At 38.8% G+C, this 27,878-nt stretch overlaps 1 protein-coding gene across 1 annotated transcript in view; it reads left to right on the forward strand.

The window, feature by feature from the left end:
- INVS (inversin) overlaps positions 1-27,878 on the forward strand; it is a 126,885-nt gene that overhangs the window by 53,286 nt on the left and 45,721 nt on the right. The window contains 6 exon segments of the mRNA XM_054727480.1: positions 12,103-12,276; positions 15,770-15,937; positions 16,760-16,940; positions 19,445-19,554; positions 21,440-21,611; positions 27,389-27,544. Coding sequence (XP_054583455.1) covers positions 12,103-12,276; positions 15,770-15,937; positions 16,760-16,940; positions 19,445-19,554; positions 21,440-21,611; positions 27,389-27,544 — 961 coding nt within the window.

Below are 27,878 nucleotides of genomic sequence, written 5' to 3' on the forward strand. Positions count from 1 at the left end.
GTGGATAGAGCGTCGGCCTGCGGACTCAAGGGTCCCAGGTTCGATTCCGGTCAAGGGCATGTACCTTGGTTGCGGGCACATCCCCAGTAGGGGTTGTGCAAGAGGCAGCTGATCGATGTTTCTCTCTCATCGATGTTTCTAACTCTCTATCCCTCTCTCTTCCTCTCTGTAAAAAAAATCAATAACATATATTTAGAAGGGTAGGTGCGTGTGGGACAAATTACAGAGACCCATGATACCCTCCACCTTAGCCCACATGGGCACTGTGGGAGGACTTGAGCAGTGTTCTCAATCACGGGTCATTATGGATGTTAATGATCTAGGACCATGTCAGTTGAGAAAACAAATCCAAGTGGCTGAACCAGAATTAAGTTTGATCTCTAAGCCCCTTTTGGCTGGGCTGCTGCACAGAGGGGTGCCAACCAGGCCAGCTGAGATTGCTCTTAGGGGAAATAAAGAGACATCATAACCAGGAATGGGCAGGGCAGAATCCCAAATTTTCTAAATAGGTGTATATAATCCCCCATCCTTTTGTCTGATTATTTCCCAAGAGGCTGCCAAGGGGAGGTGAACTCATTCTGGGAGTGGCCACATTCTGTAACTAAGCTACCTCACCTAGGTGTGTGAACCAGGAAAAGGTACCTGAGATAGAGTGAAATGTCTTTTTGAGTTTATTTTCAAGAAGGCCATTCCAGGTCTTGACAATTTCAGATGCTTGAGCATGGTAGGGAGCATAGAATGTCTATCAAATTACTTAACTATCAGCCCATTGTTGGATGGTCTTTGTGACAAGGCACAGCATAGTCAGTCTATGACAGTAAGATGGTATGAAACCCCCAAAACATGAAACAGCTATGTTTCAAGGACCTTGGTTGTGTGGGTAATCAGACAGCAACAGCAACTTGATGACCTCAAAAATGTCTACAATGATAAGGCATGAGGTGGCCCCAAGAGGGAGTGATCAGAAGTCCCTTCCAGAAAAAAACAGGGCAGTGCCCTGTGTGATGTGGCCTCCTTCATCGCATGACAAGTAGGCCAACTTAGGAGAATATACAAGTCTGGTATGTGCTTTGTTATCTAAATACTAGAAGCCCGGTGCACAAAATTCATGCACTCGGGGGGGGGTAGGTCCCCTCAGCCCAGCCTGTGCCCTCTCGCAGTCCAGGAGCCCTTGGGGGATGTCCAACTGATGGCTTAGGTCCGCAGGGAGCGGGCCTAAGCCATCAGTCAGACATCCTTAACACTGCTGCCAAGGCAGGAGAGGCTCCCACAACCACATCTGTGCTCGCCAGCCGTGAGCCTGGCTTCTGGCTGACCACAGGGGGCAGCTCCTGCATTGAGTGTCTGCCACCTGGTGGTCAGTGAGCATCATAGCGACTGGTAGTTCTGCCATTTGGTCGATTTGCATACTAGCCTTTTATTATATAGGATATATTTAAATAATTATGTTTTAATCTAAAATATAAATTTATATTTTAATTAAAATTTATATTTTATATTACATAATATAGAATGAAATTGTGTTCTATATTAAAATTTATAAATTTAATAAATAAATATAATATAGCCCTAGCCAGTTTGGCTCAGTGAATAGAGTGTCAGCCTGCGGATCAAAGCATCCCGGGTTCACTTTCAGTCAATGGCATGTACCTTGGTTGAAGGCTCCTCACTGGCCCCAGCCCTGGTCAGGGCATGTGCAGGGGGCAACCAATCTATTTGCTTCTCTCACATCGATGTGTCTCTCTGTCTTTCCCTTTCTCTTTCACTCTCTCTATAAGATCAATGGAAAAATAACCTCAAGTGAGGATTAACAAAATTTTTTAAAATAAATAAATATAAAATTATTGTGTAAAATGTTTTTATAATAAAATTACATTTTAAGATTAAATATATATAAGTATTAATTTATATTACAAACACATACTTTTACTTTGTGCCCAGTCTATGACGATGTATGCATTGCCATGTTCAGTGCAGTGATGGATCCAGGTGGCAAGTGGCCAACAACCTGGGCAATGCAGGCATATTTAACAACCTGATTCTAGTCACTCTTATCAGAAAATAGACGCTTACTATGGGCATCTAAATGAGTGACCCAGACTGTTCAATTTGCAGCTGCAATGTTTACACAGTTTCCCCCCAGCCAAAGAGGGGTGTCTTTAATCTACCATCTTTAGCCTTTCAAGTGACAGACTAGATGGCTAGAGCATTGGCAACAGCCCATGAGTTAGTAAAAACAGGTCCTGTCCTTAGGAGCAGTGTTTAAGGTAAGGAAGATGGCTTTAATTTCAGGCCACTGGGCTGACTGGCCTTGACCACAGGCATTCTAACAGAGCTGGACTACTTCCCAGTTGAGGTTTGACTGCCTCCCAATGAACCAGCTTTTACTAGTAACTTAGCCAAATGATCATTCAACCTGGCCTAGGATTTCAGCAGAACTTCCTCACATTAAGCCAGCAGCTTTGCTTGCAGTGGCCACCTGTACACCCCACACTTTGTCCTCAATGCCAGACAGGTCAGGGTACAGCAGGGATGAGGTACATAGTGCAATTGGCTCTGTGCTAGGCTTTGCATTCACTTTCACTTTTGAGCAGCTGCTCACTCAAGTGAATATCTAATATTTTTGTCCACTCAACATTTTATATCAGAGAGCAAGGTCCTCATTGCTCTCACTATTGATTTCCACTTTGGAGATTCTTGGCTCAGCAGCCACAATCACATGGCCTTTCAGCTTGCTGCCCATTGTCATGCTAACATCCCTTCCTCTGCCTGCACAGAGACCCATTCCACTATTCAAGCTGCTGGTTTTAATTCTGCTCCTCACCATTCAGCATTAACTGATAGGACAGTGGGTTGCCTTACCTCCCCAACCTTGCCCACCACTTAGGCATGATCTCAGGAGGCTTCTCATCCCTGAACCTGACCTGCAGGGCCCATGTCCTTACTCTTCTAGAAAACTATGTCTCTGTCAGCATCTCATCCTCATTGCCTGAATGACTGTCAGATCTTAGATTGCTCACTGCAAACCCAGCTCTAAGAATAATGGCCCAGGTAAAGAGGAATCAAAACTTTGCATTCTTGGGATACCCTGTAAGTACACGCAGAGACAATCAGGCCTGATGGCAGATTGCCTCTCCCAAGGCTATTGTGGTATTTCCAAGACTCAGTTGTGTCTGTAGCCATTACAGAAAAGTTTGATATAATGAGATTACTGACATTTGTGGCCTATATACTAATAGTGATTCTTTTTTAAAAAATATATATTTTATTCCTTTTTTTTACAGAGAGAAAGGGTAAGGGATAGAGAGTTAGAAACATCAATGAGAGAGAAACATCGATCAGCTGCCTCCTGCACACCTCCTACTGGAGATGTGCCCACAACCAAGGTACATGCCCTTGACCGGAATTGAACCTGGGACCTTTCAGTCTGCAGGCCAACGCTCTATCCACTGAGCCTAACCAATTAGGACTGATAGTGATTCTTTTAAAACATTAATATGGTAAGTGCCTTGAGAGTTTATAAATACCTATATATATAAAAGCCTAAGAAACCCTTACAACCAAACGACCCGTCGACCAGTCACTATGACGCACACTGACCACCATGGGGCACACGCTCAACACAGGAGCTGGCCCCTGGTGGTCAGTGTGCTCCCGCAGCCAATCTCTCATGGCCAGCCAGCAAACCTCCCACAGTCCCTTGCCCCATCCAGCAGGCCCTAGCTGGCCCAGCCCCAATCGGGACTGGGCAAGACAGCCCCGATAGGCCCTGATTGCCAGCCAGGCCTAGGGACCCCACCTGTGCACAAATTTCATGCACCAGGCCTCTAGTCTAATTATATAGATACTAGAGGCCTGGTGCACAACGTTTGTGCACTGGGAATCAGGGGGTCCCTCAGCCCGGCCTGTGCCCTCTCGCAGTCTGGGATGCCTCAGGGGATGTCTGACTGCTGGCAGGGAGCGGGCCTAAGCTGGCAGTCGGACATCCCCTGAGGAGTCCTTAGCACTGCCACCACTGCCACTGTGCTCGCCAGCGGTGAGCCTGGCTTCTGGCTGAGGAGTGCTCCCCCTGTGGGAGCGCACTAACCACCAGGGGGAAGCTCCTGCATTGAGCATCTTCCCCATAGTGGTCAGTGTGCATCATAGCAACCGGTTGTTCCGTTGTTTGGTCGATTTGCATATTAGGTTTTTATTATATAGGATCATTAAAATTAATAATAACATCATGTTTCTGCTTCAGTTTTTTCTTTTTTTTTTTTTTTTCTGCTTCAGTTTTAAATGTATCTTTTGGTGCCTAATATCCGTGGTCGGCAAACTGTGGCTCGCGAGCCACATGTGGCTCTTTGGCTCCTTGAGTGTGGCTCTTCCACAAAATACCATGGCCTGGGCGAGTCTATTTTTAAGAAGTGGTGTTAGAAGAAGTTTAAGTTTAAAAAATATGGCTCTCAAAAGAAATTTCAATCGTTGTGCTGTTGATATTTGGCTCTGTTGACTAATGAGTTTGCCGACCACTGCCTGATATGATTAGGATTCAGAATGAAATATGGCAGAATGCCTGCCTTACACTCATGTGTGCTGTCATGTGCTATTTGCATCGTTATAATAGCTCCAGGGCAAAATTATACACAACCTATAAGTGAACAAAAAATGTAGTGCACATTTGTATATATAGTTAACAATTATTTTCTCCCCAACTACAATGAGAGTAAATATATGTGCTGAGGACGCAGAGAGAATGCAAAGATACTAATCGGGGAACGTGGTGTTCCAGGGGGGAAAGGGGTTGCTATAGGTAGAGTTGGCCAAGTCTTGAGCATTGGAGTCTGTTAAAGTAATTGTTTCAACTGAAGAAGAAGCAAATAGCAAAGGCTCCTAGGAGCCAGATATAGAAACGATGGTAGCCATTTGGGGAGAAATGTAGAGATGGGGATCCAGAATATTTTGACAATCATCTACCAGTTATCTAGAAGTTAATGATTAAGGCACTTGCCAGGGACAGACAGTAGTTTTGTAGACTATGATTTCAGATACTGCTGGTGCAGAAATATGTTCCCTTTTTTTCCATTCAGTGAGTGAAAGTAGTCATATTCATACTAAAGCCAAGAAAATACTGAGAATCTGGGGGTATTCTTTGCCTTAATAGCAGCTATTGCTTTAGAGGAAGCTGTTTTATCTAGAGAAATGACAGCAGCGGGACAAAGATCAAGAGTGAGGACCAGGAAACTACCACTAGTTCAGTGACAATAACTATGATATCCCTCATGTCACTAGACATAGGATTGCAAAAGATCGTATAAGAACAGATTCTCTTCTCTCTCTCTCTCTCTCTCTCTCTCTCTCTCTCTCTCTCTCTCTCTCTTGCATTGATTTTTTTAGAGAGAGTAGAGGGAAGGGGGCCAAGGGGTGGGGTGGAGAGAGAAACATCCTGCATGCTCCCAACCCAGGCTAGGGATCGAGCCTACAACCGAGGTACGTGTCCTTGACCAGGAATCAAACCCAGGCCGACACTTTAACCCCTGAGCCAAACCAGCCAGGGCAAGAATAGATTCTTATAATGGATTGGAAGCTGGGTATTAGCAGTTATAAGGGTGAGCAAAGAGAAAGAAAATGAAGTATAACAGCAAACAATCTTCTCTTTAAAATGAGCCTGTAACAAAAACTCAAAAATATATGAAGAAAGCAAATGATAAAGAAGCTAACAATATCATTATTCAGATCATGAATTCAATCTTAGTGGAAGAACACAAGGCAAAAGGACAAACCACACAAAGAGAAGATATTTGCAAGGCCAAACAAGAGTTAGTATCCAGAATATGTAAATAAATCCTACTGATCGGTAAGAAAGACAAATAGCTAAGATGGGAAATGAGTAAACAACACAAAAAGGCTATTCACAGAAGGAAGAAACAAATAGCCAACAAATATATAAAAAAATTTCAACTCAAACAGGGAAATGAAAATTAAATCCATGGTAAAGCACAATTTTATGCCCATTTTTTGGCAAAAGTTGGCAAGTCTGACAAAATCAAGTGTAGCAAGGATGTGAAGTAGTAAAAATTCTCATACTTTACTTGTGGAAATGTGAATTAGAGTAGCTACTTTAGAGAGCAATTTTAACCCAGAAGTTTTGTAAATTCTTGTACATTTACCAGGAGATATGTATAAGAAAATGTATTACAATATTGTCATAATGGTGAAAAATGAGAAACCTGCTAAACATTCCTCTAGAGAATAAATAAATGCAATATATTGTTTTCATATGACAGGATACTTTCTCCAGTAAAAATGTATAAACCAAAGCAACTTGTATAAATCTCAAAAATATTGCTTTGAGTAAAAGGTGCCTAGTGATTTGTACAGCACTATTTATATAAAGATTGGAAACATGTAAAACAATACTGTGTACCTTATGGGTACATGTATTTGTAAGAAATAAAAGTATTAAAACATTCATTGGAATGATACACACAAATTTAAGAGAATAGTATCTAAAGAGGGAGAGAAGGTAATGGAATTGGGAAAGTGCAAAAAGGGAACATTAAGCATATCTGTTACTGTTTGTTTGTTTGTTTGTTTGTTTGTTTGTTTAAAATCTAGCCTGGCCAGCATGGCTCAGTGGTTGAGGGTCAACCTGTGAACCAGGAGGTCACGGGGTTTGATTCCTGGTCAGGGCACATGCCCGAGTTGTGGGCTGGAACCCCAGTGTAGGGTGTGCGGAAGGCAATGGATCATCTTTGCTGTTTCTATCTCTCTCTCTCCCTCTCCCTTCCTCTCTGAAATCAATTTTTAAAAATGGAAAATCTAAAGTAAAATATCAAGGTACTTCACCAGAAGGTCTATGTTATTTTTATTAAGATTTAATGACTATATTTTTTCCTTAAAAAGGAGTTCATCTTAGAGAACTGGGCAGACAAAATACTGTGCGAGTTTGAAAGTGGCATTCTGGGTTGGTTTCCCAGGTTCATTTCCAGTTCTGTTCTCCAGGTCAGAGAATTTTTCATCCTCTTTAACACTTTTAGATATTATGCTCCTTATGCATCTAGGGGAAACCCAATGTTATAATCATCTGTATTATAAACAAAAGAAGTTCTTGGAGTTAATAATTATGGGAAAATAAGAGGAGGATTATGACTACCTAACAAAAACAAAGCAAAACATTCCATGTGCCAGAGACATGAGGAAAAATTTTCACATTTCAGTGACATAACAGACCTGGTCATATCTAAGTTAATGTCCATTTAGTGACTAAATCAGGGCTTTCCTGTAACTTCAGCTCTCTCACTTCTATGTGAACCATCAGTTTCTTAAGAATATACATTCTTTTGATCTGTTATCTCCTTATTCTTATACTGTTTTCTATCCAGTCAAAAATGGCAAAAGGAGATCCTAAAGTAGTCTACATTCAGGATTAGGAGGCCCCAGGTGGTCCTAAGAGATGATTAACTTCCAAATTGTCCCCAAAGTATTTGTGTTATAAGAATAAACCTAAGAAGTCCCAATTTCAAGCAATAGTGAGGAAATGTTTATATAGTTTGTTTTATAGGAAGCAAAGTAGCCTGTTACAGGGTCCCCAGAATCATAAAATCAGCTTTCTGTCTCAGACTAATGTCTTCCCCTTTCCCACTGACACTAGAAATATTCTCCTGATTTTGGCTCTAAGACTTGTCCTTCCCCAGTGTTCATTTTTAGAATTGAATTTGCATACACTGGGCATTTAATAAATACTTGTTCATGAGACCAAGGAAGTTGACCTTGATCCAACTGGATTATATTGTTTCTAGTACCAGCTTTCTGATGTGTCTCTGTCCTATCAAATAGGAGAAGCTGGCCTGAACAAATAGCTGACCTCTCCCATGACACCAGCTAAATTCCTATTGGGTATGCCCTTGTTGTTTCTACAGCATCGTTATCTGTAGGTAGAATATAGACATCCTACTCAATGTAAACAAAACAAAAAATCAGAAATATCATTATTTATAACATTCCAACTATTTTTATTCTTACTTCTCCTAACCTTGGTTTTCTCCTTAATCACTAGCTGAATTATGTATACCATGTACAGTCATATCTCCTGGTCTACCTACCAGCCCTCTATCATGGTTACTCTTGGTTTCACTTGACCATCTATGTTTTGTTAGCTGCTCCACACTGGAAAACTGTTCATAATAAAAGTAGCAAACATTTACTGAGCATTGCTTTGTGCACTGTTGTTAGAACTTTACAGATATTATCTTTATCATTTCATTTAAATAATCTCAGGTACTATTATTATTCTTATTTTATAGATTAGGAAGTAGACGCACAGAAAGATCTTTGTAATAAGTCAAGTGCAAACATTTTACTGTTGCCTGCTTCAGAACAAGGCTCAATAACTGTTGAATGAATGAGTAAATTAGTTATTACTGAGATGAGCCATGTAGGTAGAATTCCCAGAATAATGTAAAATGTAAATATGCAAAGTACTGTGTCTGTAACTCAGTAGTTACCCCCATCAACATATTCTAATTTCCTTTTCCTTCCCTTTTTCTCTAAATTTCAGTATCAAAATGGTTGTCTGATTGAATATCTTTAAAAGGTCATGATAAATTATTCTGTAATATTTGAAATGCTATGCTCAAAAAGGTCAACCTTTTTATTTTTTGGTGTGAAATACCACATAGATTTGTTTTTCCTTGGGCACCTTTGCTTCTTTCAAAGAAAAGATGGCAAGAGATTTAGAGCAGGGTGCCCTCTTGAGGAAAATTTAGCACCTTTCTTTTCAAAAGTTGACACTGGGCAAAATGAGAAGTCCTGATAAATGATGTCCGCTATGAATGAGGCTCAGATACATGAAGCATTAAAAAAATAAGAGTAACAAAATACCAGATATCTGAGAATTAAGATTCTGTTGTGATTTGATGTAGCAACTGTAAGAATTTTTAAATAAAAACAAAACCTCTAGAAGATATCTCACTTCCTCTTATTCACTCAGAATTTCAAGTGATGTTTATTAAATACCTATTTTGTGCCAAGAACACTGCCAAGCACAGAGGTTATTAAAACATAGCCTCTGTCGCTGACAGCTTGTGAGGAAGATCCCAGTGAAGGGAACAAACACATATACAGGTCATTATAAACTGAGAAAAGTATATGAATGGTATGAAAGGGTGCGACAATAAAGAAGAACAACATAAGGCTGGTCTACTTATGGTGGTCAAGGACAAGCCTCTCTGAGAGGAAATAGCTGAGCTGAGCCCGTTTGCTTTTCAGCCTGTTCTAAGGGTAGGGAACCTTTTTTTTTTTTTTTTTGCCAGAGGCCATTTGGATATTTATAACATCATTCTCTTAATATAGTTACTTAATATAAATGTATGTTGCTATGAAAACAGCTCCTAGATATATTGAATTTCGAGTTCCACCTGCGGTTGCCTCGGCAGGGCCAGACCAAATGGATTTCTCGGGCCTGTTACTGCCACCTCTGGACGTTCCCCACCTCTGGTGTATTCCAAGTCTGCCCATCTGATAGAGACAGTCATTGTTGTTTTTAGTCTTTATTGTTAAAAGTATTACGTGTGTCCTCCTTTTCTCTTCCATTGGCTTCTTCTCACCCACCCCAAGGCCTTCACAACACTACATATGGGTTATGCATATATATGCATACAAGTTCTTCAGTTAATCTCTTCCCACCCACCCACCCTAGACAGTCTTATGGACCCCTTTTCCTAGCCTTGTTCTTCCTTATCTCTGCCCCAATTCGTTTTTATAATTTATTTTTATTGTTGAAAATATTATAGATGTTCCCTTTTGTTTGCTTCCCCATTGACCCCTTCCATACTGCACCCCTCCCAAGCCCCAGGCCTTCACCACACTATTGTCTGTGTCCACGGATTATGCCCATATGCATATATATTCTTTGGTTAATCTCTTTCCACCCAACCCATCCCCACCTTCCTTCTGAGATTTGTCAATCTGTTCCATGCTTCTATGTCTCTGGATTTATTTTGTTCATCAGTTTATTTTGTTCATTAGATTCCACATATGAGTGAGATAATGTGATACTTGTCTTTTTCCGACTGGCTTATGCTGCCCCAATTCTTGAGCTGGGTTGAATCCTGTCTCTGCCCTTTGGACAAGCAGGCAACTCTCATTCATTCTTCTGCACCTCATTGTTGCTCTAACTGGTCTCCTTCACCCTAGAGCCTCACAGTCTTCACCTGCGGGGGGTGGGGGGGGTGCTTAATTAACAAATGTCTTCCTTACTTATACTGATAACCCCTCATTGTAGAACATCAATGTATTATAATCCTAAACGGCCAGATTTCCGATAAGGTTAAAGGTGGAGAGGATCTCAGAAAGTGAAAAGGACAGATAACCCTGCCCATTGTGCTTTAACTTTGATTGGGAGAGGTAAAGAGGCATGAAGTAGGCAGAGACCCTGGTCATGCAATACAGTTGGGTCACGTTGACTTTGAAATATTTGTGGTACTAAGCATCTTCGGAAAAACCTCAAAAGAACTATTTTTTGTAGGGTTCTTTTGGTTTGTTTGTTTCAAGGTTACCATATTACACAGACATACTCTACTATTCAACAGTACCCCCTTATTTGTGGGGAATACATTCCAAGACCCCGGGTGGATGCCTGAAACTGAGGTTAGCACTGAACCCTATATGTTATGTTTTTTCCTATACATACATACCTCTGATAAATCTAAATATATAAATTAGGCACATTAAGAGAATAGCAATAACTAATCATAGAATAGAACAATTATAGCAATGTACTGTAATAAGAGATATGTGAATGTGGTCTCTCTCTCTCTCTCTGATAACCAAGATGGCTACTAAGGGCGGTAGGGTATGTGGCATGAATACACCAAACAAAGGGGTTATTCTTGACTCACTATATAAAGCGATGATTCTAATCCCAGGCAGGACAGAGCTGGATGGCACAAGATTTTATCACATTACTCAGAACTACACACAATTTAGAACTTACAAATTGTTTATTTCTGTGGTTTTTCATTTAATATTTTGGACTGCAGTTACGGAAACCACAGAAAATGAAACTGAGGATAAGGAGGTACTATTCTATAATGATTGACGAGGATCCCCTCCAGTGTGTTGCTCTACCCTTGTTTCTTTTTCCAGATGAGTTGATTCTATCAAATTGTAGGTTTAACTGATGTGGAGAGAATTGCCTCAGATGGATGCCCCGCAATGACTTCTGAGTTGGTGTTTAGGTGACATGAGTCAGGGACCCAAGGTTTGAACAAGGTGCTTCTACTTTAGTTGTACCTGTAAATATCTGTCTTCCAGAAAACCAGCCACCTCCTCCTTATCAACCAGATGTCTGTGAACATCACACTTAACCCCTTTGAATCTCACCTATAAATTGGGGTTTAAAATCTCTGCTTATTTTACAAAGTTACCATATTTTGAATATAAATAATATGTGCTATATTGGTCAGAATGTGCTAAAGATAATATACTTATTGCTGCTACTATATAGCAATTTGGAGAATACACCAAAGCACACAAAATGTACAAACTCCGTTGACCCAGTAAATTGGTTCCTGATCATTTATTCTTAAGAAAAATTTTAAGAAAAAAACCCTGATTTCTTCTATAAAGAAAACATTGGAAATAATATTAGAATGGTTAAATAAAATATGTTGCTTTTATACAATGAAATATTGGCCAGAACTATGTAAACTAGATGCATATGGAAAGGGGCTGGAAGGAAACATGAAAAAATAAAACAATTGAAAGAGTAGTAGAATTTTAAGTATTTTTCCTCTTATTATTCTGAATGTTATTATTGCAACAGAATAATTAAAATACTTGAAACACTTTAAAATTTTAAAAAAATTTGCCCATCTGACGTGGTTCAGTGGTTTAGCATCAACCTATGAACCAGGAGGTCGCAATTTGATTCCTGGTCTGGGCACATGCCCGGGTTGCAGGTATCATCCCCATTGTGGGGCGTGCAGGAGGCAGCTGATCAATGATTCTCTCTCATCATTGATGTTTCTATCTCTCTCTCCCTCTCCCTTCCTCTCTGAAATCAATAAAAATATGGCCCCAAACTAAATTTCCTCTTACCATCTCTCGTTTTTTATTTAGGGAAATTATCGTTTCATGAAACTCTTACTCACACGTAGAGCGAATTGGATGCAGAAGGATCTAGAAGAGATGACTCCTCTGCACTTGACCACCCGACACAAGAGCCCCAAGTGTTTAGCACTTCTGCTGAAGTTTATGGCGCCAGGAGAGGTGGATACACAGGATAAAAACAAGGTAATGGAGCGCCAAAATAAAAGACAAATAAGAGCAGGAAGCAAGTGCTTCCTTTTATAATATGAAACCTCAAGGAAGAAGGCAGGAATTACCACTCATACACATGATAGAAGAATTCCAAGTCCCCACATGCCCTAGTAAAGTATTTCACTTAAAGTCTGTCGTTTTATCCTCCTCGCAACTATGTGTAGTAGATAGTACTATCTCCTTTATACAGATGGAGAAACAACCTCAAGAAGATTAAAATTCTGCCCAAGATCCAAGTGGTGGGACTAGAATTCAAACAGAAACCCCTTATTGAACAGCTGGTTGTGATAGCGACCATGGTGGTTAGATTTGTGATGGCCGATGCCTGGGGAAGTGTACTGAGTGCATAGTTATTTCCTTTTGGTTCTAGCAGCCGCCCTGGCATTTGTTGCTAGGATTCACTATCTTCCCTGCTTTTGAATTTTAACATATTGTACACATTGGTCATTGTTGTAATCGACTGGTTATTGCTCTGATCGTTTTTTACAGGGAAAAAATGTGGTCTTTAGTTAGACAAGTGCAATAATCCTCTTTGTTTCAACCAGGCACTTAATTATAGAGTCTTGCTAACTGTAACACTCCCATGTAATTAAAACTCTTATGATTACATCCATAATGTTTATATTCAATAATCCGTTCACTCTCATGGTGTTCTTTGTGTAGTTTTCAGATTTTGTTTAGTAGTCGCTCACGTAATCCAGAGTTCTGTAATCAACTTTGTTTTACAGCATAACTGTAAACTAATATTATTCCTAACTCACAGCATCTCCACAGTGCTGATATTTTACTGAAAAAAAGCACTTTGGAAAGAACACTAGTCACTTAAGAAGCTACAAATTTCTTTGGGCTTTATAATGTCTTCCCCAAATATTCTAGAAACTTTCTACTCTCTTCCAATATTTGTATATGATTCTGTATGGAACAGGGATGGGAAGTTATCCAGTGAGACAGATGGAAAATGGAACTCCACAGTCCAGGCAGGCACAGAGAAGAAAGCGAGACAAACGCCTAGAGCAGTGATTCTCAAAGTATCTGAGGGGAAGGATCAGTTTCTTTCATTTTCAATCTGTCACAGAGCAATAATTTTATGACATACAATATAAATGCACAACAACAAAAGAACCAATTAAAAATAGGCCTAGAACTTGAATAGACATTTCTCCAAAGAAGATATACAAATGGCCAACAAGCACATGAAAAGATGCTCAGCATCACGAATTTTTAAGGAAAAGCAAATAAAAACCACAATAAGATATAAGATAGCACTTCATACCCTTTAGGATGCAGTTATTATGTTCAAACAAAAATAAGTGTTGGTGAGGCTACAGAGAAATTTGAACCCTTGAGCAATCAATGCTGGTAGAAATATAAGTTGGTACAGCCACTGTGGAAAACAATATGGCAGTTCCTAAAAAAGTAAACATAGAATTACCATATGACCTAGTAATACTCTTTCTGGGTGTACATCCAAAAGAATTGAAATCAGGAACTAGGACAGATATTTGTGCATCCACATTCAAAGAAACATTATTCAGAATAGCCAAAAAAATGGAAACAACTCAAATGTTCATTGACAGCAGATGGCTGGATAAACAAAAGGCAGTGTATACATACAGTGGGATAGTATTCAAACTTAAAAAGGAATTAAATTTTGACACATGCTACAACATTGATGAACTTTGAAGACATTAGGCTAAGTGAAATGTCAGACACGAAAGGACAAATACTGTATGATTCTGCTTATGAGGTACCTAGAATAGTTAAATTCTTAGAGACAGAAAGTAGAACAGTGGTTGCCAAGGCCTGGGAGGAGGTGGCAATTGGTAGTCATTGTTAAATGGGTATGCAGTTTCAGTTTGGGAAGTTGAAAAATGTTTAAGATGTATGGTCTGATGTTTGCATAACAATTTGAATGTGCTTAATGCCACTGAACTGTATACTTAAAAACTGTTAAAATAGTAAATTTTATGTTATGTATATATTTTACCAGAGTAAAAAAATAATTACTAGAAAAATAAAAGCAAAAATAGAAAAGATGCAACCCCAAATTTTTTACTCTTAGATTCAACAGACATAATATATTACATTTCAATAAATACATTCAGAACAAACTTTACATGGGAAAAGAAAAGAATTACAGAAACTGCACATGTTGTTTACTGAAAATGTAGTTATAGGCCAGTGGTAGGCAAACTCATTAGTCAACAGAGCAGCAAACCACGGCTCGCGAGCCACAGCCGCAGTTTGCCGACCACTGTTATAGGCAATTCATTGCTATTTGTGACTTTTTTGTTCTGCAGTTATTACTAAATAAAAGGTAGTAATTTAAATAGTGGCTCTTTATATTAAATGCCTGTAAGTACACTCTGAATGAATACCATCCTATATAACAAAAGCCTAATATGCTAAGTGTCCGACCGTTTATTTGACTGTTCAACCAGTCACTATGATGCACACTGACCACCAGGGGGCAGACGCTCAGACCAGTAGGTTAGCTTGCTGCTGGGGTCTGGCCAATGGGGACTGGGCGAGATGGGCTAGACATGCCCTGGAGCCCTACCACGGTCCCTCCCCGGCTGGCCCTGACCAGCCCCAAGGGGTCCTGGATTGCCAGAGGGCACAGGCCAAGCCAAGGGACCCCATCAGTGCACGATCTTGTGTATATATAAAGTGTTTATTGTGACAAATGAGCTTGGTTCCTGCCGTTAGATGACCTTATTCTAGATTGGCTTGATGACAGTGCTACTTGTGTCTCCTTAATAAATCTCTTGGCAGAGAAAGCAGTCTTACTATGGTATGTTGATGAGAATGAAGAAGAGATCTTAAAGTAATGTCAACCCATTCAGGCTGTTCATTTTTAACTTTTATCTGAAATAAAGCAAATCTTGCTGTATTTTCCAAATCTATCTTTCATCAGTAAGTAGGTCTAACAATTTATCATGTAAAATTATAGCTAAATTTTTATTCTTTGATATAAGAAAATAATTCCAGATCTACGATTTCCTATGCATGAATCATTTTTTAATAGATAATAAAATTCAAAACATTGTATCAAATTATTAAGTTGCTTGATACAATATGAAGATCATCACTTCGTTGATTATTATTCATAAATTGTTAGGCTGCTTTTCTCTTTCTCAGTATTATCATTCCTTAGTTTCTGATTACCTAAATGCCTGCCATGAAAAAGACGGCAGATGTGCAGGCAGACTGCCCGGGTTAAATCTCAGTTTGGTCACTTACTACCTTTATGTCCTTGAGCAGAATACTTACCCTCCTTGTGCTCAGTTTCCTTATCAATCATGTGCAAATTCAAGGGTACTTTCTCCCAGAATTGTCATGACAACTACATGAGATAAAATACATAAAACTCTTACAACAGTGCCTGTTACACAGTAAAAGCCTGGGAACAACGGGTCATGTTATTGTTACTGTTGTTACTACTTTAAGAATCTCCATTTTGCAGCAAACAGCTCTGCATTGGAGTGCCTACTACAACAACCCTGAGCACGTGAAGCTGCTCATCAAGCATGATTCCAACATTGGGATTCCCGATGTTGAAGGCAAGATCCCGCTTCACTGGGCAGCCAACCACAAAGATCCAAGCGCTGTGCATACAGTGCGATGCATTCTGGTGAGTACCATGGTGCTGCTAGCCCCGGATGGCTTTTCCAAAAACTATAAATTAAAACAACAGTGAAATGCCTTTCATACCTATAAGGGGAAAGTGTAGTAAACTTGATAATACTAAATGGTTAATTTGTGCCAGCATTTGGGGAAATAAAAACTTTTACACATTGTCATGGATGTGTTCATTGGAACAACCATTTGAAGAACAGCTTAACAATTCCTAGTTGAAGATACAGATATCCTTCAAGCCAGTAATTCCCCCTCTAGGTTTCTAGTCTAGAGAAAAATCTCAAGATTATAAGGGGACATGTAAAGAAAGTGTGTTCATTGCAGCATTATTGTTAATAGTGGAAAAATGTAAATAACCTAAGTATCCTTCAGTAGGAGAATGGGTGACTACATTGTAGCTTAAAAATTAACTAGTATCAACATAGATACCCCAAAATATAGTGTTAAAAGAAAAATTGCCAAAGGATATGCAGTGTATAGTGCATAAGTGTAAATATTTAAAAAACACACATACAAAATTTATGTATTGTTTATGGATGTATACATAGGGAGCAAAGAACAAAACATACAGCTTTAGCTCAAGTCCATAACAGGTACACAAGCACAAAATATTAAATCTATTCAATCTAGATAGTCAGTGTATGGTATTTATTATATATTTTCTATACTTTTTATGGTTAAATATTAAAATAAAATTGTATCACTTTACTATGCTGAGAGAGAACATAAGATTTAGAAGACTGCTCAGTTAATACTTATGTCAAATGTGTTTTATTGAGGATATATGTGTCTGAAGTCTCTGGTTCCTTAAAAATAGGATGCTGCTCCAACAGAGTCTTTACTGAACTGGCAAGACTATGAGGGGCGAACACCTCTTCACTTTGCAGTTGCTGATGGGAACATGACAGTGGTTGATGTCTTGACCTCATATGAAAGCTGCAATATAACATCTTATGATAACTTGTTTCGAACTCCACTTCACTGGGCAGCTCTACTAGGTGAGTTGAATGTGAATCAGAAGATCAACAGTGTGAATATAGGAAAATTTTTTTAAAATATTTTTTTTATTGATTTTAGAGAGGAAGGGAGAGGGATAGAGAGCTAGAAACACCAAGCTAGAAACACCAATAATGAGAGAGAATCATTGATCGGCTGCCTCCTGCACTCCCCTTACTGGGATTGAGCCCACAACCCAGACATGTGCCCTTGGCTGGAATCAAACCTGGGACCCTTCAGTCCACAGGCCGACGCTTATCCACTGACCCACACCAGCCAGGGCTCGATATCATGTCTTTTAATCTATATATAAAAGCCTATGTGACCGTTATGACCAGTCGACCGAATGACCGGTCAAGCAGTCACTATGATGTGCACTGACCACCAGGGGGCAGACGCTCAATGCAGGAGCTGCCCCCTGGTGGTCATTGCACTCCCACAGCCACCCTCCCACTGCTGGCCAACCTCCCGTGGTCCCTCGCCAGATTGCTGGCCAGGCTGAAGAACCCCACCCATGCACAAATTTGTGTACCAGGCCTCTAGTTTTTATCATAAAAGTAGTGCACATTTATTGACAAATATCAATGTAAAATAATCCTCTTTTCACATTCAATGACTTTATTTTGGGGGAGGAGAGCTTTAAGTTTATGTTTGTACTAATACAATCATATTTGATTTTTTTCTTTATGTTTTCCTGATATGCCTTTTACTTAACCTTTTTGGGGATCACTTTCTTTAGATAAGAGAGTACGTATATGTGTCTGATTTGGGGGACAATCTGAGAGTCTTTCTCTTTTAGTGCAGGAGTTTTACATAGTTATTCTTATATATTATTTGCTATTTTTCCTGCTATTCTGCTCTTTGAGTATTATTGGTGTTTTTGTTTTAAATTTTCTTTTGTTTTTCTGTTGTTGTTTTTCTGCCTTTTGGTGTGTGGATTAGGTTTGTTGTTATTTGGTTTTGAATTGCCTAATGTTTCAGGAGCCTATTTAAGTTTTATTAGTGGTTACCTTTAAATTGGTCAAAAACTTTTTAAGTCTCAAACTCAAAAGCAAAACTGTATATGTTGATTCCAACCTATTTAAAACAAGGAACTTAGCACACTTTTACCACTCTTTTGGTATTTGTTAATATAACCTGATGTTTTTTCCCCAATTCTTATTGTGGTCTTATTTTTTAAATTATTTATTTAGGGCTCATTTCAATGTACAGTTTCATCCCTTTTTCCTTTTCTTCTGCATTCTGGGAGGACTTCACAAACTTGTCTCCATGTCATTAAATTGACTTTTTGTTCCATAAATTCTGCTTGTTTTCTGCCTCTTACAGATTGTAGTTGGATTTCCTTCTCTCATTCATATTTCATTTTATCTCTGTCTATTTCCCTTTTTACTCCCTTCCATTACCTTTTCATTCCAGTCCATTTTCTTCTTAGGATATTCTGTTTTGTTTCATAGAGGCCATCTCTTTGTACTTAGTCGAAGATGCCAAGCAGTTTCCTGAAATTTTCCTCTGGATCTTCTCTAGATCACTTTCTGAGGTATGCGCTTCATCTTTCTGATGGTGTTTTATCCTTCAAACAAGATAGGATGTGTTTCAGTTGACCACGTGGCATAGCTTGCCTTTGATCCTGCTTTGTCTGTTTTTGTGCTGGAGCAGTCCATCTCCAACCATAGCTGGAGAGCAGGGCGATGAGCACAGTGCTCACGAAAGTCCTTCCTCCTGCCTGGCTTTCGTGCAGCGTGTCCTTGCCCTACTAATGTGGCGTCTGCTTGGCTGCCTGGTCCTTCAGTATGCTGGAGAAAGAGGATTTATGAAATTCAGGTTTCCTGGATACACTACTAGCAGGTGTGTTCATTCTTTGATTCTTTCCACAGTTCTTCACTTGTGGAGACCACATCCTCCAGAATGCATTGTAGAATATTTTCTGTACTACCAACCACCTCCTCATTCCTGCCCACTTGTTTTTGGGGATTTGAAATCATTGCTTAGATGTTAAAAGATTGGGGGTGGATAGGAGGCCTCAGAGATCACAGGAGATTGTATGACAGTTTGTGCTCCCAGACAGTAGGAGAGAACAGCTGTGCAGTTCGGATTGGTTGTGCACTGGAACCCGGAGACCAGGAGCACTGACGGCCCAGTGGGGCTGGCTTCTAGTTTCTAGTGCAGCTTCCGCCTTTCCGATGGGCAGTTTCTGAAGTGAAGCCAGGGAATGCAATGAGCCGATACCCTAACATTCTTTTTTCACAATCTGGAAATAGTCATTAATGTCATTTCCTTCCTGACTGAAGGTTTAAGTTTTTAGTGTGGTAGTTTTTGCCTTTGTCCTACACGATCATAGTATTTTAATGAGAAGTTAGAAGAGGCTGCACTGAGGGCTGCTCCTCAGAAACCATTTGAATGTTATATGTATGTGCTAGTGATTTTTCTTACCCCTTTCCTTTAAGTAGATTATAAGTTAATTAACGCCCTCTGTATGTGATCGCTACCTTGTTGTGTCTGCTTTCAGGCCATGCACAGATTGTCCATCTCCTTTTAGAAAGAAATAAGTCTGGAACCATCCCATCCGACAGCCAAGGAGCAACACCTTTGCACTATGCAGCTCAGAGTAACTTTGCTGTAAGTAAAACATGACAATTTTCTTTTTTCTTAGTTAAATTTTAATTTTTATATGATTGTAAATTCATAGGCAGTTGTAAGAAATGAAACAGCAAGGTCCAGTGTTCCCTTCACCCCATCTACCTCAATGGTAACATCTTGCAAAAATGTAATGCAGTCTCATAAACAGGAAATTGACATGGATACAACCCACTGATCTTATTCAAATTTCACCATTTTACATGTGCTTATTATATATGTAGGTGTTTGTACAGTAGTTATCTTTCAACAATTGTCCATATTGTTAACTCTGTAATGCAAAAGATAGTCTGAGCTTTTATAAAATTGTTACGTTTGAAGTTTTATGCAGTTTTTATTTTAACTTCTCAGTGTAACATTTGCTTTACTGTAAGTATACTTCATCTTTTTGTTACTTTTATGGCACTGAGGAAAACTTAGTGTTCAGCAATCTACAGTTGTTCTGAAGGCACTGTGGCAAAGCTTGGGAACTAGATAAATTTTGGATCACTCCTGACTGTGGTATTTGCTAGCCATGCGACTTTGCACAAATTTCTTAACCTCCTTGAGTCTTAGTTTCTTCATATGTAAACGATGATAATTATACATTTTCTTTCAGGATTGTTGTAAGGATTAGGGAAAATTTATGACATGTGCTTACTGTAGTTTGGCATTGAGCAGGTACTCAAAAAATGGAATGCCTTCTTATTATTACTAGTGCTGATAATTGTGTCCTTTATATACTTGAGAAAGCAATCATATGAATTATTGATATTTCCAAAGATATTGAATAATATTAAAAGTTCTTCACTGACCACCTTTTATAATTTACAAAGCACTTTCTCATCCATTTTGTCACTCAGTCCAGCCAGACCATGATAGTGTGTAGGCTGCTTCAGCTCCTTGAGCATGAGTGGCCACCAAGAACCCAAGATGTGAGCATTAAAGCAGTCACGGTTGATTTTGATGCCTTCTACATGGTATGCGTAGTGAAACCCTTGGTTTCATTAAATTATAAGAATGCCGTCATCAGCATAGTATGCTTCTATCTTCCTGACCTCCCCAACTGCACCATTGAATACATTGAGTACTCAGATTGCCAAAATCATATTTCCACCCTTCTTTCTCTCTGGTACTCCGCTATAGCTATAGTCCTTTCTTGCGGACATTCATAAAAATTTATTTTATTTATCACCTAGAGTTTTGGCTAACCATTATCTTCTTTTATCTTCCAAGATCTCAGAAAAAATACAAAGTAGATTTTGAAGAGGATATCTTTCTTATTAAAATAGATAAGAAAATAAGTAGGCCTAGTCTAGTCAATCTATAAAAATCAGAACTCAATCCATGTTTCACCACAAGACTATGAGATAGAACGTGTTAGCCCTGTTTACAGATGAAGAAACCAAGATTCCAAGAGATTAAATGACTTGCCCAAGATCTTGAACCCAAGTCTAGACTACAAATGTAACGTATGTACAGATACCAGTAATTAGGTAACTATGCTAATGGGACTAAGAAAAATTGTAGAACATTATGGATGTTCATTCAAAGAAATACTTGTTTGGGATAATCTGCCAATCCCAGAAATTATTTTTTAATAATTATGCAAAATTCTAAGCTTAATGTTAAGCCCATTGATTTTCTTAGACTTTGTTAATTTATAAGAGGCTTTCTTTCTTTCTTTTTTTTTTTTTTTTTTTTGAGGCTTTATTTCTTTTTGAAAAACAGTAACAATAACCAAAAAAAAACCTACAATCATTTCATTTGATTCAAAAGTAGGGAAAAATACTTTGCTTCTTAGTAGAAGTCACATATAACAGTTGCTTTGTTACCATAAAAAATACTGCTCTCTTGTCTCAAAATTTTAAATGAAGTTTTCTTACAGGAAACAGTTAAGGTCTTTTTAAAACATCCTTCAGTAAAAGATGACTCAGACCTCGAAGGAAGAACATCCTTTATGTGGGCTGCTGGGAAAGGCAGTGATGATGTCCTCAGGACTATGCTGAGTTTAAAATCTGACATTGATATCAACATGGCAGACAAATATGGAGGTACAGGTAAGAACTGGTAAACATAATTGATTTTCTTTTATTCAGGCTCCAAAATGTAAGTGATGCTATAAAATGTACAACAGAACCTTAAAAATCACTGTTCCTAATATAATATTATTTGACTTTCATCTTTGCTTTTTCAGTTTAGGTTGCCAGGAGATCACTCAAAGGCCTACTTCCTCCAAGTATTATGGCCAAAATTAGCCTGTTTCTACCAGGTGAATGGTGGCCTTTGGTTTCAAACCCTGGTTTCTCCTTACACATGATTATGGGAACTCACCTGATTATCTTATTGTAAAAAAGCATAAACCCATACTTTAAAACTATGCATATTAAGTAGTTATTAATTGTATTTTCAAAAATTTAGAGTTATTTTAAGGAATGCACACATCTAAGTATATTCTCACCGTATAAGGATAGTCTCACCAGTCTCATTTAATGTGCTCTTTTCTCAGATTTAGCATGACCTCATCCTGCCATTTTAAAGATAGCCTCCCAGACTCTAGAAGCTTCAAAGCTTCAAGTCAGCTTTGCATCAAAAGCTCTTAGATGCTTCTTTCAATCTCTTTCTCTAATAAGAAAGTCCTTTAACTGTGTGCTGGTTAATAAGAAAGGTATGAGGTTGCCCTGGCTGGTTTGGCTCAGTGGATAGAGTGTCGGACTGTGGACTGAGGGGTCCCGGGTTCGATTCTGGTCAGGGGCATGTGCCTTGGTTGCAGGCACATCCCCATTGGGGGGTGTGCAGGAAGCGGCTGATTGATGTTTCTTTCTCATCTATGTTTCTGACTCTCTGTCCCTCTCCTTTCCTCTCTGTAAAAACTCAAATATATATATATATATATATATATATATATATATATATATATATATATATATTTAAAAAGCTGTTTAAAAAAAAATAAAGGTACAAGGTTTTTAGCGTTCACTGTCAGCTGGAGGTCTCTTTCTTGTATACTACATCCTAATTGCAAGTCAAAAAAGAAAAATCACACAACAGCACAATAACACGGAATAGAATAAACACTCAGCTATGGGCTTCTCGGTGTTATGTTCTCTTATTTGTAGAAACATACCAGAGCCATTTGCATCTATGTATTATCCTGATTAAGATCTTTCTTTGCCATTAAAATCATTGATTCAGCACTGGGGGAAGAGTGGAGAGGGAAGTAGCTACACCTAATAATAATTTCTTCCTATACCTATACCACCACACCCTCTAAATTATTTTTAAAGAGTTTTTAGGTAATATAAAGTTTGATAAAGGCTTAAATTTCAAAATTATTTCTTAATAAAGTCTCACAGTAGACCTTAAGCTTCTTCTTTTTTAAATATTAAATTCTCACCTGAGGATATGTTTGTTTGTTTTTTAATTTTTATTATTGAGTGAGAACGAGAGAGAGAGCGGGAAACATCCATCGGTTGCCTCTCCTATGTGCCGGACTGGGGCTCGAACCCACAGCCTTTTTGGTTTACAGGATGATGCTCCAACCAACTGAGCCACCCAGCTGGGCAACCTTACACTTCTTAAGAGGTATAGTGCAGATACATAGGACACTGAGTTTATAAATGGTTTGAACATTTAATTTTCTGTCTGACTTCCATTAGAATGCAGTCTTTCACTTTATCACTAGCCTTACTTTTAGTTTAACTTTTCATGTATTTTAATAAAGTATAGGTGAGAGTACTTGCATCCTTCTGACCAAACGTGTCTTTCTGATGTGCACCATGGTTGGGGTTCATACATAAATGCTTCTCAGCTTCATAGTTCCCTGGGCTCTTTCTCCCTAGGGTTTTATTGCATGTCAGAGATGCTTCCTGACATTTCTTGTCTGTGAAAGTATTTCCTCTCCATCATTCCTCTACAGGGTTGTTTTATCCTCCCCCTTGAGAAAAAGAGTTCTAAACTATAATAAAAAAATAAAAATATAAAAGCAACAAAATAATAATAATCAGTAGATTCAAATTTGCTTTTTTAAAAAAGGCGTTCTTATCAACCGCAATATACAGACATTATTTGGATCTTGATTCAAATAAATAAAGTATAAAAAATGGTAAAGCCACCAGGATAATATGAACACTGTCTGGATATTTGATATTACAGAAGTTTTGTTAAATTTTTTAGGTATGGTAACGGGACTAACCTTTCTTTGGAATGCTGGGGCTGGGGATCTGCATTTCACCTTTGCCGCAAGGGCCCTGTTAGAATCAACCCATAGGGAGCAGTAGAGGGAGACTGGAAGCTGAGTGAGCAGCAGGGGATTGCATCTTTCTGTTTGCTTGCTGTTCTTGTTTTAGTTTACTGCTCCTGTGGACATCACTGTAGTAAGTCTTCTTCAACACAGCAGTGGTATTTCATTCCAATGGCAACGTTGATTTCACCTTGCAGTTTTCCATCACTCACCGCAGAGCACCCTCAGCGCCCTCCTCAGACATCAGCACCAGAGGTCTGAGTTTCGGTTCTTCAAGGCTCCTCTTCTAAGCTGAAAATCTTTTTAATTTTTTTCCTCTTATAAGTGGAGAATGTACAATGAGATTGGGCCAAAGTAGAATGCAAAATATCTTTTTCTGTCTTTTTTTATTTTTAATGTATTTTTTATTGCTGATAGTATTACAGATAAGTTTTAATAATCCCTTCCTCTTGTTTTTGTTCCCGCAGTCCTAGAATTTGTAGCTGTTTTCTGCATTTACTACCTTTGATACCTTAGCCTTCCCTTTTGGCTTTTGCCATTCTTCAATACATAGCTAACAATTCTTTATATTGCATTATCTCTGTTAAAATGTCTAGTGTGGTGTGTGTCTCCTAAATGGACCCTGACTAATATAGTGGTTGTGTTTCTAAAAAACACAAGTCTTGCAGATACACTTACTAAAATATTTACAAATGGCCCTAGCTGATTTGGCTCAGTGGATAGAGTGTCAGTTTGCGGACTGAAGGATCCCGGGTTTGATTCCTGTCAAGGGCATATGCCTGGGTGCTGGGCTCAATCCCCAGTAGGGGGTGTACAGGAGACAGGTGATCAAAGATTCTCATCATTGATCTCTCTCTCTCTCTCTCTCTTCTTTTTCTTTCTCTTTCTCTCCCTTCCTCTCTGAAATCAATATAAATATTTTTTAGATAAATAAATAAAATAAAATATTTACAAATGGAAGGATATGATTCTAAAATTTCAATAAAAGCAATCAGAAGTGAGGGGGATTGATGGCAGTTAGAGGGAGCACAATAAGCCATGTGCTGATAATTGCCGAAGCCGGATGATGGCTATATTGAGCTTACTGTCTTTACTTTTGAATATGTTTAAATTTTCCATAGCATAAATTTAACTTTTAAAAAATAGCACTTCTATGTAAACTTGTGGCACTTTTTCAAAGAGGAAGCAACAATATTTAAGTCTAAGGTCATTTTAAAATAAAGTAAATGCAAATACTTAGAAATGGGGAAATTCCTTTAATAAAATCATTTGTTCTATTTCTTTACTTAATTAACTTGTGCTGTGTGTGTTTTTATTTGACATTGATGTTTATCTGAAGAGTATCTATTGCATCCTCATGCCATATCACAGAATTATAGGATTTCAGAATTAGCAAGTACCTTAAAATTAGTCCTAGTCCCAAGTTTTTCAACCATGTTCTTTGGGACAGCAGGCTTCTATACAGGTGAACTGGGAATGTAGGTGCTTAAGTGGATAACCCTCTACCCTTGTTTCAGCAGAACAACTCTAATTTTTTTTTTATATGTTGAATGTTTTATAAAATTTCATTTTGGGAAAAAACATTCTTATGCTCTTAAAATGTGAAAATAACTGGAGTATCAAGGTAAGTCATGCTCTAATCTGCATGACACCATTCTTCAGTAGTTGTCTTTCAGCCTCTGTTTGAACAGCTCCAATATAGGGAACCCAGTGCTTTACTTTTCACCTAACTCTTCTAGACTTTTCTTCCTTATACTGAGCTAAAATTTGTCAACCTGAATGATCCACTCTGTGCTCTCTTCACATATCTGAAGTGACAGAACTTCAGATATGTGAAATCTCACACACCCATCTGAAACTTGTCTAGGCCACACCAACATTTATCCATTTAGGTCAGAGTTCTCAAACTCAAGTATGCATGAGAATTACTAGGGCTATTGGTCAAAATGCAGATTTCCAGACGATGTGGACAGAGATCCTATTTCAAATCCTGTCAAGTCCTGTTGACTCCCCCTCCAAAATATATTCTATATCTTTTTCTTTCTCTCCTTCTCCACTCCTGCCACCCTAGTTTGAGCCATCATTTTTCACCCAGTCTACTGCAATAGTTTTAACTGATCTCCCTGCTTATATCCTAGTCTACTACAATGCATTTTCCTCAGAACAGCTAGAGGTTTTCTGTTTAAACCATAAATCAGACAATATCACTCACCTATTCAAAGCCCTTCAGTGTCTTCCAGCACTCTGACCTGCATGGCCATTCATGACCTGGCCTTTTCTACCTGCTGTGCTGCAGCTTCCTTGCCTTCCCTAAACACACCCATTCCTGTCCCTGTACTGACTGTTCCCTTTGCCCAAGCTACTCTCTCTCCAAATTGCCGCATTTCTCATTCAGGTCTCAGCTTAAATGTCAGTTCCTTAGCAAAGCTTTCCCTAACCACCAGTCACTCTAAAATCAAAATATCTTTTGTTACTTCCTACTTTAATTATACCATTCATCACTATCTAATACTTTCTTGTTTATGTACATAGGGCCAGTGGGTTCTGTTTATTTGTTTGTTTGTTTGTTTGTTTGTTCTAGGTACTATAGAGCCATAACACTTAGAAAGAATTGGCCCAGGCTTCTAGATAGTTAGAATTCAGCAGAATTTATAGAGTGAATTTAAATAGAATTTAAAGAGTGATGGGATGAGACAAGCACTAAAGTGGAGTAACATATAGTCACAGCCACTCTTTGAAACCTCTTCCAAAAGCACCAGAAGAGAGACCACATTCCATCTCAGTGTTTTCTCCAATGTTGAAAGGAATTGCTGTTTCCTAAACTGGGCCCTGAGGAGACTGCTGATGTGCCTCTGGAGCCATGTTGTATGAAAAAGGCACTCAATGCAGTAAGATGTGGGAGCTCTCAGTAGCATGTGGGTACCAGCCGCAGGAGTAGCTCGTGTAACCACTGAAGGAAGGATTGATGTCTCCTGCCACCATCCCTCGGGCATATGCTTATTGAGGGGTCAGTGGGCAGTATTGCCTGCATCATTTAAATTATTTGTCTTCTTTGTTGTTGTTTATCTCTCACTCTCTCAAAAAGAGGAAAAGATAGTAAACTAGTAACAGAGAAGAAGGGACAATTTCAGACCTATAGGATGCAAAGGAAGAAAATAGTGAGATGAGAAAGGGAAAAGTGAATAATACTATGAATAGAAAGGAAGATAGAAATCTACAAAAGTGAAAAGGAGAATCTTGAAGATCAGATTGCATTTAGCCAAAATGATAGGGAAATCAAAACAGGAAAAGATGCATAGTTAGAATAATAAAAATATAAAGTTGTTATTAAAGAGTTCATCAGCCCAGCTGGTGTGGCTCAGTGGTTGAGTGTCCACCCATGAACCAGAAGGTCAGGGTTCGATTCCCAGTCAGGGCACATGCCCAGGTTGTGGATTCGATCCCCAGTAGGGGGCATGCAGAAGGCAGCCTATCGCTGATTCTCCTCATTGATGTTTCTATCTCTCTCCTCCCCAACTCCCTCTCCTTCTATCTGAAATCAATAAAAACATAAAAAATTAATGAGTTTATCACCTTCTCTTGCTCCCTTTTTAGCTTTACATGCTGCTGCCCTTTCTGGCCATGTCAGCACCGTGAAGCTATTATTGGAAAATAATGCTCAAGTAGATGCTACTGATGTCATGAAACATACTCCACTTTTCCGAGCCTGTGAGATGGGACACAAAGATGTGATTCAGACCCTCATTAAAGGTTAGTTATTAAGAGTGCTCCTAAATGGAGTCATCTGTAATAGTGTCAACAACTTAAAAAAAAAAAGTCACTCTCAAAATGTAGGAATTCTTGCATTCACCATTTGAGTTATACAGCCTTACATAGCAGAGCCGCCTGGGTAGAAGGATAGAGGCTAGAGCACCCGCCTGGCATCAAGAAGCACAAGGGCCTACCTCCACCTATTGGTTGTGTGATTTTGGCAGTTACTTCACCTGCCTGATCCTGTTTTATTTTCTGTAAAAGGGAAATGATGACAAACCTGACCAATGTATATAGGCTTATTGTAAAAATCTGAAGTAGATAATATATATGT

This window comes from Eptesicus fuscus, chromosome 15 (genome assembly GCF_027574615.1).
Source record: "Eptesicus fuscus isolate TK198812 chromosome 15, DD_ASM_mEF_20220401, whole genome shotgun sequence".
NCBI classification, from domain to species: domain Eukaryota; kingdom Metazoa; phylum Chordata; class Mammalia; order Chiroptera; family Vespertilionidae; genus Eptesicus; species Eptesicus fuscus.